Source organism: Dendrobates tinctorius, unplaced genomic scaffold (assembly GCF_039654945.1).
Source record: "Dendrobates tinctorius isolate UK_male_01 unplaced genomic scaffold, ASM3965494v1 ptg000015l, whole genome shotgun sequence".
NCBI classification, from domain to species: domain Eukaryota; kingdom Metazoa; phylum Chordata; class Amphibia; order Anura; family Dendrobatidae; genus Dendrobates; species Dendrobates tinctorius.
Window position 1 is genome coordinate 25,188,703 of NW_027361683.1, and position 13,935 is coordinate 25,202,637.

General features: G+C 44.3%; 1 protein-coding gene across 1 annotated transcript; it reads left to right on the plus strand.

Moving 5' to 3' along the window:
* Positions 1-2,593: 2,593 nt before the first annotated feature.
* CUNH1orf216 (chromosome unknown C1orf216 homolog) lies at positions 2,594-12,682 on the plus strand. The gene is made up of 2 exons (XM_073562961.1): positions 2,594-2,758; positions 11,575-12,682. The coding sequence occupies exon 2, from the start codon at positions 11,602-11,604 to the stop codon at positions 12,445-12,447; it is 846 nt and encodes a 281-aa protein (XP_073419062.1). The 5' UTR covers positions 2,594-2,758; positions 11,575-11,601; the 3' UTR covers positions 12,448-12,682.
* The last annotated feature ends 1,253 nt before the right edge of the window (positions 12,683-13,935 follow it).

Consider the following 13,935-nt stretch of genomic DNA (forward strand, 5'->3'; position numbering starts at 1 on the left):
CTACTGAACTATCCTGTGTGTGGGATGCAGGTGTTGGAGTGTGGAAAGGAGTTCCAAACTTACCTAGTTGGTGGGGCACTACACCTTAGGAGAAGGTGCAGTACCTCTGTGGCAACTGAGCCTTAGGGGCGCCACATACAGTAGGTGCCTGCCCTTGGTGAGAGTATTCCCTCTCCACAGACGACTGTGATTGTATCTATGGCAAGTGTAGGCTTTGGTTTGGTGGGAGAATTCGTGCTGCCAGCCATGAAGAGTTGGTGTCAGATTCCCATCCAGCTCCAGAATCCATTGAAGGTGATGTCAGGTGAAGGACAAGCCCTACTCAAAAGCAGTCAAGTCATGTCTGAACAGCTTAAGCTCTAGATCAGAGCATTGTATACGGAGAAGATCGCCTTCCATATGCTCTCTGGTATTTTCCATCAGTCGCCCAGAGCTGAGAACTCAAGTGCCCATTCTAGTCTGGAGACCCCACGTGGTGCTTCATTGAGGACAGCCGAGTCACAACAGGTGTATGGTCCCCATACATCCAGGTATGCCAGAAAAGTAGCCATCTTCTCCACCAGGTCTGCTAGTCACTGTGTGCTGGTGTCTCCGAAGAAAGGAAAGCAGATGCGATGTCCCCACACAGTACCGATGATTGTACCAATCATCTGACCCCAGGAAGCTCCCCGCCTCGTGGATGTGCTGTCTTGGAGTCCAGGCAGAAGATGGACCCAGAGAAGGTATTTTCAGTCTCTAGTAGGTCTGGTGAAGAGAATGACTAGGCAGTGGCATCTTCCAAGTCTCTGCAACTCACCAACCAGGCAGTGGAACTCCAGTCGGTCCTTGAATCTTCTGGGTGGTTGCTGTTCTTGATATACGGACAAAAATTTTCCAGTGCCCAGTTCCTGGTACTATGCCCTTTGTCTTATGCTGAGGATAGCTGGATGGAGAGAAGCATCCTAGTAGTGAAGATGGTCAGAGGTGTCACTTTTCTTCTAGTGGACAGAAGTAGTGATCCTGAAGAGAAGTCATGGAAGTTCATGAAGAGGTGTCGGCCTGCAACTTCTCTGCAGAGAGTCCCCGCAGACTTGAAGAAGAGGGGGTGCAAGGGGGGTACTGTAACTCTGCTACCGGTGTCCCCTTCCTCCTCCATGCTGGGATGCAGGCTTACTCACCGCTCCAGCCTAGTGGCGTTGTCTCCTGGGGTGTCTCTCCAGCTACTTCCTGATTTCTGTGCGTGTGCGCCACAGTCTGGCGGTGCGCCTAGTACATGCGTTCCCGCGCTTACCTGTTCTTAAAGAGGCAATGAGCATTATGCTAAATGCTCTCAACCTGTTGCTATTACATGTTAATTTAAAAAGGTATTTGTAACGGGGTCTACCCAAGCTGGGGTACCTCTTTCAGTACCACCCCGTGTTTTCGGAGGTCCTCTCAGCGTTGGCTGGAGTCTGAATGAATGACGCTGGCTGGAATTCCTTGGTTACATGGGCGCATATAAAAGATCACTGCTTCTCCACGTATTTCCAGTCTGACAACACTTTACTCACAGGACACAGAATATATCACACAGATACAGAGGGCAGGCCAATAGAAAAGCGGCAGGCCAGACATGCATTACAAAAGCCGCAGGTGGCCGGAGCCTGCCGATGTTTACTGTGGGAATTACAAAGGTGGGGGGAGGGCGGACAAAAGAATATCGTGTCCCCTCTGCCCAGGGGCGCAGCCTGTGGGCTGATGCATTAGGGACATGCATCTCACATATAACTTATTATACATACATATAACTGCACAACATATTCTGGGTGCTGAGTGGTTCTGTAACACGTAACAGTATTCTCATATATTTCGATAATTTCAACAGCATATGAAATAAATGTCTATTAGATGTAATCTATCTCAAAACTAGGGCCCTGACGTGCCGCTGTAAATGAAGAGGTGTTCAGATATTCCAGTCATTTGTATGGGAATTCTGACTACTTTTCCTCTAAAAGCAGCTCACAATAAGACACCAATCTCAGGATAGATGCAGGTGTTTTTGGTGGGATGAGCATCAAACATACATTTATGATGCCAAATATATTTGAGATGTCAATACCCATTTTAGTAAATACACTGTAACAGATTATGGCTGCTCGTAGGTCCCTTGGAACCTAAAAGGATCCTCTGCCCCATAATATTAGAAATGATATAAAGTTGGGGAAGTCATGTCACAGAATTTGTATTGAGCCCATGCGACCCACTTTGGTCTTTCAGAAAGCCACCATCATGATATACATGGATTATGGTTGTTAGACAGACTGTCCCTATCACTACTGCATGACACCATTTCACACCTAATATTTATACCACCTATCTCTGATCCTTCTACAGTGTTTAAAATGAATGAGCTTATTTCCAAAATGCCACATTTGACCCTTGCTGTGCTGAGAAGTATTGCTGAGCACTGGTCTGCTTGTACAGAGTCCAGTCTATATCTATGACTAGTCTTTCCCAGTGAGCACATGTGCACATTTGGGTGTTCCCCATTCCTCTGTATGTATAGAGATATAGTAGCAGATCTCTTCTGCAGACAGCAGTAATGGGAGTTTATTAGGAAATGACGCCTATTGCTTGCAGAGGGAAAGCATTGGAGGCTGCAGTGGATGCTGTGTCCTGGGCTCAGTGCTCATAGGAAGTGTGTAACCACTGACGTGTTCCTGCCCAGGAAAGCTCTCACATTCTCTGCAGCAGCAGGAGGAGCAGCCAGATCCAGAGCTGGGGAGCACAGCCGCACACTGTGAGTAGTCTGCTGCTGATGGGCACACCATGAGATTAGGGTACTGGCCGGGCACACTGAATACATTGCACCAAGGTGGGGGATGGGCAGTGGATCACTTATATAACAGCTGTAATCCGGTGTCTTTCCTATTTAGAAGCATTTTGTTACACTACTTCATATATGCAATGACATCACCCTGTCACTTGGAAGGGAACACTATTCTGGATTCCTGTGGCAGTGAGAAATGTCTTCTCTTATCCCTGTGCACACGAGATGGCTGCGATACAGTGGGATACTGCAGCTGGCGCTGTCCTTTCAGCACCACGCCATCAGTGCAGGAAGGAAGCAGTGCCAGCAGCCAGCACCTCCCTCCACCACCAAGGGCTGTACAGATGTCATAGACCAAGCACAGTGTAACCCAAAGTCAGGATCAGATATGCAGTGGTAGAAAAAAAAGAGGCAAAGGAAGAGTGCTTTCAAAAATAGAAGTCCGTGCATTGTATTAATTGATCAAAATAACCTAAGTGAATGAACACAACAGAAATTTAAATCAATATTAAGCCTTCAAAACAGCCTCAGTTCTTCTTGGTATACTTGCACATAGTTTTTTGAAGTAACTCAGAAGGGAGGTTGTCCCAAACATCTTGGAGACCTAAACACAGATCTGTGCATATAGCTTTGCACAAATCTTTCTGTCTCTTCAAGTAATCCCAGACACAGATGATGTTGAGATCAAGGATTTGTGGAGGCCTTATCATCACTTCCAGGACTTCTTGTTCTTTTTTATGCTGACGATAGTTCTTAATGACTTTGTCTGTATGTTTGGGGTTGTTATTCTGCTACAAAATAAATTTTGAGGTATGTAAATGCCTACCTGATGGTTTTCCTGATTGATAAGTATTTGCCTGTAATCCTCAGCATGGAGAACACCATTAATAAGGACCAAATTCCCATATCAATTTGGTGAAATGCAACCCTAAACTTGCAAAACCCAAACCTGTAGGCACTCAATATTTTCCAGTGCCCAGTCCTTTGGAGCACAAACTGCCAACACCCAAATATTTCAAGTTTTGAATCCACAGTCTAGCGCACATCTTGCCAGTTTTCTGGTCCTCACTTCTTATATGTTTCTGCATAGTTGAGTTGCTTGGGCTTGCTTTTATGTAAGATATGATCCAAAAGACCACTGCTGGTCAGACGTCTCTGAACAGTAAATGGGTACAGCTGGTCCACAGTGGAAACTGCCAGTTTGTAGCTGATGGCACTGCTAGACATGGACATCTGATTTTGAAGGGAAGTAAGCATGATGTGTTTTTCGTCTTTTCCGCGAAGGTTCCTTGGCCGATCACTGTGTCTGCAATCCTCATTTCCCATTTCTTAGTGTTCACAAACCTGAGAAATACAGTCATATGTTTATCCATCATGCAGTACCATTAGAGAGACATCTGATTCGCTCTAAATTTATTCTGCAGCTGGTCAACGGCCCCAGACATGTAGCCAAGTCATCAATAAGTATCTTCAGCTTTAAAAAGAATAAGGAGTTCTGGAAGTGATGATATAGCCCCAACAGAGCCCTGATTTGCACAAGCTTACTTTCACAAAAGATCTGTAATTAGTTCTCTAAGATGTTTGTAACAACCTCACTTTTGAGTTCCTTCAAAAACTGTGTAAGTGTATCCAGAACAATTGATTCTGTTTTGAAGGCAAATATGGATCACAACAAATATTGATTTAATTTAGATTTCTCTTTTGTTCATTTACTTTGCATTTTATGAATTGATAGCAATTAACTCTTAGTACTTCTATTTGTGAAAGTATTCTTGATTTGCAACATTATTTCAACACCTACCTAAACTTTTTCACAGTACTGTATGTATGGGTTGTATGTACATACATACAGTACTGTGCTAAATTCTTATTTAGGTGTGGTGGAAAAAAGGAAAAAAGTAACCCTTCTCATCAGAGATGCTCTTGTTTAGGTGTTACCTTCCGTGGACGGCCTGGATGTATCTGTGAGATTATTGCAGTTGCATCTATGTCACATTTTTGTATCACTTTTGTTACAGTATTCTGACTGATAACTAAAATTTTAATGATTTTCTTGTAGCCTTCAAGTTTCTTATGTAAATAAATTATTTCCTATCTTAGGTCTTGTGACATTTCTTTTCCATGTGGTGCCATTGATGACAGCATGAAATGGGAAAGGGTTTTCTTGGATAAAGGGAACCTGACATGTGAAAAATGCTATTAACCTGTAGATTTGGGGTTAATCTGCAGGTTAATATCGTTCTCAACCTGTCCAACGCTGGCATTTTCAGCCCTGCTGTCGGGAGGAAATTAACTTTATGCCTCTCGGTAGCGTTTGGGTTTCAGTCACGGGGGTGGTGCAAGTTTAGTCACCGCTCTGTGTATAAAGAGTGGCGGCGGCAACTGCGCCCCTCTGTACTGACTGACAGCAGATCAGCATTTGAGCTGGCTGTCAGTCAGGTCTGGTGGCTCGGTTACAGCCACCGCTCTCTATACACAGAGCAGTGACTGAATCTGCACCAGCGCCACCTCCATAACTGAAACCCGAACACTACCGTGGGAATAAAGTTCATTTCCACTCAGCAGTGGGGTCTAAGTGCGATCACCAGGCAGGTTCAGAATTCTATTAACCTGCAGATTAACCCCATATCTGCAGGTTAATAGCATTTTTTTCACGTGACAGGTTCACTTTATGTAATGCCCTTTTATAGTCAACTGTCTGCTGGACACCGGTTTAATGAACATTTAGACTTACCAGTGGTTGAATTATTATTAATTAGAATTGTGTAGTCTAAACTTTAGCTTTCATCCTGAGACATTCATAGGGGTGAATTAATTTTTGCAACATGGTCTTGAATGAATTAGTAAAAATACTTTTTTGGGTGTACAAAATAAAAAATACTGTTGGCAATCGAAGTCTTATATTTGTGGGAACATTTTATAATATGGTATCCCATTGACAATGTTGATTCTAAAAGGAAACTAAAGATTTTTTGACAAATCTCTTGGGGTGTACTCATTTATGCTGAGCACTGTAGATATACATATAGATTGTAAGTAGCACTCCAATGGAAATCATATAAAGACGTGGACACAAATACATGCGATGTTTCAGCTTTTCATATGAAGCCTTTCTCAAGCATGAGAAAGGTTTTGAAGGAGAAGCTGAAACGTCACATGTATCTGTGTGAATAAAATCCACTTTTTTCACGGATTTCCATTTTAGTGCTGCTACCAATCTACGCATACACACGCATATCTATGTGTGTATATTTATACTATATATATATATATATATATATACACACACACACGGGGGTGCATAGCTAGGTATACAGTACCATTAATAGTTGAATTATTGCCAAGTTATCAATCAACTGTGCAGGGTTTTCTTGAATATACTTAATCTTTCTTAACTGTCCAAAAGAAAAAGTCCCTCTGGGTAAGGTCTGATAACCATTATGGCCATTCTAATCACCATTGTCTACCTATCCACTTATAATAGTAAAACAATAAAATAAGAGACACTGGTTACTTACATTTGCACCCCCTGTATGTATTAATATATACACTGCTCAAAAAAATAAAGCACTGCCAGAGTCCTGCAAAATGACCTTCAGCAGGCCACAAATGTGCATGTGTCTGCACAAACGGTTAGAAACCAACTCCATGAGGATGGTCTGAGTGCCCGACGTCTACAGAAGGGGGTTGTGCTCACAGCCTAACACCGTGCAGGACGCTTGGCATTTGCCACAGAACCCCATGATTGGCAAATTCGCCACTGGTGCCCTGTGCTCTTCACAGATGAAAGCAGGTTCACACTGAGCACATGTGACAGACGTGACAGAGTCTGAAGATGCCATGGAGAGCGATCTGCTGCCTGCAACATCTTTCAGCATAACCGGTTTGGCAGTGGGTCAGTAATGGTGTGGGGTGGCATTTCTTTGGAGGGCCGCACGGTGTTGGGCTGTGAGCACAACCCCCATCTGTGGACGTCGGGCACTCAGACCATCCTCATGGAGTCGGTTTCTAACCATTAGTGCAGACACATGCACATTTATGGCCTGCTGGAGGTCATTTTGCAGGGCTCTGGCAGTACTCCTCCTGTTTCTCCTTGCACAAAGGCTGAGGTAGCCGTCCTGCTGCTGGGTTGTTGCCCTCCTACGGCCCCCTCCACATCTCCTGGTGTACTGGCCTGTCTCCTGGTAGCGCCTCCAGCCTCTTTACACTACACTGACAGACACAGAAAATCTTCTTGCCACAGCTCGCATTGATGTGCCATCCTGGATGAGCTGCACTACCTGAACCTTTTGTGTGGGTTGTAGAGTCCGTCTCATGCTACCACAATTGTGATAACACAACCAACATTCAAAAGTGACCAAAACATCAGCCAGAAAGCATTGGTACTGAGTTGTGGTCTGTGGTCCCCACCTGCAGAACCACTACTTTATTGAGGGTGTCTTGATAATTGCCAATAGTTTCCATCTGTTGTCTATTCCATTTGCACAACAGCATGTGAAATTGATTGACAATCAGTGTTGCTTCCTAAGTGGACAGTTTGATTTCACAGAAGTTTGATTTACTTGGAGTTATATTCTGTTGTTAAAGTGTTCCCTTTATTTTTTGAGCAGTGTATACCTATATCTACTATATAATTTCCAATCGGCTCTGTCACAGCTTCCGGCGATTGTGTCGCTATCCCACAATCCACCGTGGCCGGAAGCTGTGACAGAGCTGACCGCCATATTGGAACACCCAAACAGGGGCTATCTACCGTGATCGCAGCTGTCATAGGGGCTCGGAGTGTTAAGGGTCTGATCGCGGAGCTGCAGCAGCTCATTGGCTGTGCAGCTCCATGGCTGCCAGGTTGCAATTGGCCTGACGCTGGCTGCTCTGTGTGCACAGGACCTGTGATGAGGTCAAGGGTCACATGATCGGGGCCTCAGTATGTGCAGGACTCTGCTGTTGTGGTTGTCATGGTGTTGGATGAGGAGAAGTTTATGTGTGGGGTCAGGAGGGGTTTACAGGGTGGATGTAGCAGAGCTGTGTGTGTACAAGGTGTACGGTACAGAGCCGCATGTGTACGAAGTGTACGGAGCGGAGATGCGTGTGTACGAGGTGTACGGAGCAGAGCCACGTGTGTACGAGGTGTACGGAGCGGAGCCACGTGTGTACGAGGTGTACGGAGCGGAGCCACGTGTGTATGAGGTGTACGGAGCGGAGCCGCATGTGTACGAGGTGTACGGAGCCGAGCCGCTTGTGTACGAGGTGTACGGAGCGGAGCTAAGTGTGTACGAGGTGTAAGGAGCGGAGCCACGTGTGTGCAAGGTGTAAGGAGCGGAGCCGTGTGTGTACGAGGTGTACGGAGCGGAGTTGCATGTGTACGAGGTGTACGGAGCCGAGCCGCTTGTGTACGAGGTGTACGGAGTGGAGCCGCGTGTGTACGAGGTGTACAGAGCGGAGCTGCGTGTGTACGAGGTGTACGGAGCGGAGCCGCATGTGTACGAGGTGTACGGAGCGGAGCTGCGTGTGTACGAGGTGTACGGAGCAGAGCCGCGTGTGTACGAGGTGTAAGGAGCGGAGCCACGTGTGTGCGAGGTGTAAGGAGCGGAGCCGCGTGTGTACGGAGCGGAGCCGCGTGTGTACGAGGTGTACGGAGCGGAGCCGTGTGTGAACGAGGTGTACGGAGCGGAGCCGTGTGTGTACGACGTGACGAAGCCATGTGTGGCCGAAGTGGAGCCGCATGTGTACGCGGTGTATGGAGAGAAGCCGCGTGTGTATACGGTGTACGGAGCGGAGCTGCTTGTGTACGAGGTGTACGGAGCAGAGATGTGTGTGTATTTTGGCACAGGGGGCCCAATTGAAAGTTCGCACCAGGGCCCATATCTTTGTAGTTACTCCACTGCACACAAGTTATGGGTATTCCGATTTGGTGGCTGGGATTCATATCCCCCGACCCGCCAGCTGTGCGAATTAGCGTTGCCGCGCGGGATTTGAATCCCCTGCCAAGCCGCACCCCTGGCCTCAGCTAATGAGCAGCGCGGGATTCAAATTCCCGCCCCAAAGCAGCGCGGCTCCGCTCATTGGCAGAGCCGCCCGCCGGCTTAGGTTTGGAGGGGGATTCAAATCCCGTGCGGCACCGCTCAGCCGACGGGGCGGGGGATAAATTACTTACATACCTGACCGGTAGGAGTGTTGCCGCGGCGCTTCTCTTCTCACCGGAGACCGGGGCAGGAGTGCAGTGTCGGAATCTCGCATGTGCATAACACTATCCGGCGCCATTTTACTGAAGACACATTTGCAGTATGCATTCAGCAATATGGTGCTGGACAGCGCGGTATGGGCATACACGTACTCCGGTGCTTCTCCCCTGACCTCCGGCAGAACGGGACAGCGCTGAAGCATAGGGAAGAAAGGTGAGTATAAATGTTTTTTGTTTTTTTTTTGTATGTGTGCAGTTTAATAGGGGTGAGAGGACCATACATACCAGGATAAGGGAGTGAGAGGTAGCATGCATGCCAGGTTATGGGGTGAGGGGACCATGCATATCAGGATAGGGGGGTGAGAGGGCCATGCATACCAGGAAAGGGGGGGGTGAGGGGACCATGCCTCGCAGCTTGGGCAGGGGATTCAAATCCCGCGCTGCACCGCTCATTGGCTCAGTCGGCAGGGCAGGGGGATTCAAAATATTTTCTAGATTTACCCACAAATCAATGAGTCTATGTAAACTATCACAATCTAATTCTGTGTGATGTATAGCCCTGTCCTATAATATCTGATGGCTTGGTCGCTGGCCAATTTGGCCATGTGATGAGGACCAATATACGAAACCTCTCTGAGATGGCACACAAAATTGTAATAGAATGCTCTTTTAGTGGAGTGATTTACAATCATGATATGGAGTCATTGATTAATCTGATATAGACAAATATGATTCATGTCATGGGTGGTCTTCCAAAAGAAAGGTTTCATTTTGCTAAGCTTGCTCAACCACAGTCACATTCAGTGCCACCTTCAGCTAAATTCAACCATGTTTTAACAGGAGCTTCTGATTTGAATGGGAAATAGCAGGATCTTTAAAAGAACAGACGAGCCTCAGTTTTGTACAAAATATGCTCTGTAAACTCTGATATGGGATAACCTGATTTTTCTGTTTTCCCAAAAACTTATTGTACCTTTGGGTATTTATAGTACATAGCAGCACATTGGCGTGTCAAGCTCAGAAAATGTCGCCACAAACCTTTGACGTTGATGCAAAGGAGTTTCAATGTAAATATATGAAGTTCTGTAGTATTATTAGTAATGAGTATTTCAATCAGAGCCATGCAGAATTCAGCAAATGTGTGTTCTCTTAGCATAAAGCAATACTAGGGTTTGCAATCTGTATCAAATATTCATCAGATCTGTCTCACAGCAAGAAAAGAGAGTTGCTGCAACCTAGAATTCCAAAACAACGAAGTCTAAAGAGTGTTTCCTGGGAAACATTGTGTTTTCATGTGTGTACAGAATGTGACTCTTTGTTTAGGATTTTAGCATACGAATGATTTTTAGAAAGAAGAAAAATGTATTTTTTGAAAACAATAATACTCTTGTCTAAGGATTAGTGAACTCTTCACTTTGGGGGGTGTCAAAGACCCTTGTGTCTCCTGCGGAAACAAAGGTTCCTTTTGTTAATTTGATTAGAGCTTCTATTTCACTATTTTACCATACATGTGACATGGACATAAAAGGATAAAATGTATCTTGTGCAAAATAACTATTTGATAGCCCAAAATAAACACAAAACATAGGAAGCCTTTCAACTTTAGTCAGGCGGAAAAATTTAGAAAAATCAATCATTTATTAACTTGGAACCAAATACAGATTTGATATTCCTTGATATACAATGATAAAACTTTATTTCATGTTGTGGTTTCATGTAATTCATCATGCCCCAAAAGTTTCAGAAAATTATTCATATTTCTTTTTTTCTGTGGCTTGAGGGAAATCACGTAAGTAGTTAGGCTGTTGGAAAAAATATCTTTTGTGGCAAGAGCGGACATTAAAGGTAACCCACCAGTAGATTCATGCTGTCTGAACTACAGGCAGCATGAATCCAAGCCTAGCACTGCAATTGCGGCCAGAAATGTTTGTCTATAAAATGCTGCATCGTTTCAGAGAAAACGCAGTTTGAAAAGCTAGCCGGAGATTATAGGGAGAATTCTGACCCACACCCCAGTTGATTGACAGGCCTCTCCCATTTGTATACATGAGAGACCTGTCAATCAACTGGAGCGGTGCCTCAAGAAGCCAGCCACTGGGAGCACTGGGCCAGTCTGGTATTTTCCTATAGTTGACTGACTTTTCAAATTATGTTTCTCTGAAATGCTGGAGCATTACAAAGAAATATCTGGATGAGATCATGTAGCCAGGCTGTGACTAATGCTGCTCACAGTTCAAGCAGCATGACCCTAATGACAAGTTTCCTTTAAGGTTCATGTGTAAGGCCAATTTCATATGTATGAGTTTCACAATCGATGTACAGACTATAATTTCCGGACTGGCTATGGGTCTCCTGACCTGGTCTCAGCAGCCGCGTATATGCATATGAAGCAGATGTTGCAAGGGCTAGTCCAGAAATTGCAGTTCCTACGTAGACTGTGAACCTCAGATGGTTGAAGTCACCCAAAAGTAAGCTATTTGTTAGTAAATTATTGTACTAAATTATGTAATAATTGCTTTTATATATATATATATATATATATATAGTGTGTGTGTTTTTTAAATATAGTGAGACACTGATTTTTATGCACTTGGTCATGTAACAGATAAAGAAGAGAACGACGTGTGCCAAGATGTTTGCCATACAGAAGTCTGAGAGCAGCCCTCACCAGTCTCCATTTTATGGCACCAAACCTCTGGGTAACTTACCGTTTCCTAGTGACAAAGAGCGAAAGCAAGACACTAACTTTAATATTTTGGAGGAGGCATATGATAAAAATGAAAACTGGAGACAGGAGAAGGGAGATGAAGGTAACTGGGAAGATAAATTAAATGAAGACAGTGGTAACATTCAGTTAGAAGATAATAGAACCAATCTGAAAAAGAATACAATGATGAAAATAAAGACTGTGAAGTCTGAGGGAATCAGCTTGTCTTCATCAGAGGAAGAAGTTAGGAGCCCTCCAGAAGGAGCAGAAATATTGCAATTAGGTGTGGACGCACCAGCTAATGAGACAACCAAGGAATGCAGTGAATGGCCAGGATCTCCATTGGAAGACAATGGTTACGCCAGCAGTTCACTTAGCATTGACAGTCCTGACAGCATACCTGGTAGTACGTGGGAGGACAGCAAATCACCTACTTTAACATTCACTCAACTGGAAGATCCTGAAATGAAGAACTCTGAAGATGAATCCTCATCAGATTCCGAGTCCCTCACACTTACGCTGACAGAAGCTTTCCAAAGTCTAAAAGACAAGGAAAAACTGAAGGAGCAAGAAAAGGAGAAGCATCATGCACAATTGACAATGTATAGGAGGCTAGCTCTTTTGAGATGGATCAGAAGTCTCCAACAACGGGTGAAGGATCAGCAGAACAGACTGCAGGAAAGCTTTGACACTATCCTAGACAACCGCAAGGAGATGCTGAGGTACATCCAGCATGGCTGCAGTAAGTCACCCACTAAAGAAGCAGCATAAAAAAGCAAAAAACATACCTCTTACATGTGTGCAAACTACTCATCCCAAGGCTTGAACTCTGAGAATGGTTGTAAAAACATATTGTGTAATGTGAAGCACAAGCCAGAAGCAGAAAAAATTGAAGGCTACTATCACAGCTTTTACATATCGAACCACATACTGGAGAATTACTTGTGTATTTATTCAATTTAATCATGTAAATGGAAAAAATAAAGTGGAAACAAATTGAAATGTTCACATTGCTTTAATTTGTACATGAAATGATATGTAATCACAATTCATTAGCACAAGCAATGGGATAAATCCTACATGAATTCTGTTACCAACATTTGGAAAAGGCTGCATTCCTCTATTGTAGTTAAATATATTTTTATATATAAATGTATTGTGATACTATGAAAAATCCAAAGTTTCATTGAGTATGCTATCTTAATACATTAAAGGGGTTGTCTGACCTTAGGCTAGTCTGAAGTCTTGTTATGTGACTGCAGACTTGTGAATCCTCAGATCGCGCATACGCTTCGTGCTGTGAGGATTTTCTGGTGCCAGCCCCAGGAGTGGGCGGTCATGTGATATGCACACTTCCAGCCACATTCCAACTAGACTTGTCCAGCATTTCTCAATACACTTGCACTGAGCGAAACCGCACCTATCTAGTCGGAATGTGACTGCATGTATGAAAATCGCATGCTTGCGGCCACATGCTCACCGCTCCCAGTGCCAGCACCAGAGAATCCTCACAGTGCACAGTGTGCATGATGTGAAGATTCACAATTCTGCAGTCACACAGAGTGACCGTAGACTTTTAGCCTAAAGCCGCAGAAATTCTTTCAGTGAGGTAAAATATTTGCTGCCTCCTCATGTTTTACCTCACAGAAAGAATCAGCTGTGATCCCATGCTGTCCTGTCTGTATACTCTCTTTAGCATCATCCCCTGCCCCGGAGCTGCATTATGATCAGACCATGTTCCTGCATGGTCAGACATGGTCATTACACAGCACACAGCAGGGGCACATTTTTTAAGATTATCTCAACACACTGACTTTTTTTAACACATCCAATTGTGCAAGTTTTTGTTATTCCAAGATCTATTGATTAAATTGCACTTTGTTCATGGTACATGCCCCTTAATGTGTTCATGCAACTACACTTTATGTAAGTTTTTCCTTTCCTTGGTGCAGTGGGTACAGAAAGTATTCAGACCCCTTTAAATTTGTCACTCTTTGTTTCATTGCAGCCCTTTGGTAATTTCAAAAAAGTTCATGTTTTTCTCATTAATGTAAACTCTGCACCCCATCTTGACTGAAAAAACAGAAATGTGGAAATTTTTGCAAATTTATTAAAACTCCAAACACGGCACGTGGAGTTGATACCAAAAAGATTAATTTGGTCTTATCTAACCACATGACATTCTCCCATGCCTCCTTTGGATCATCCAGATGGTCATTGGCGAATTTCAAAAGGGCATGAACGTGCTGGTGTGACCTT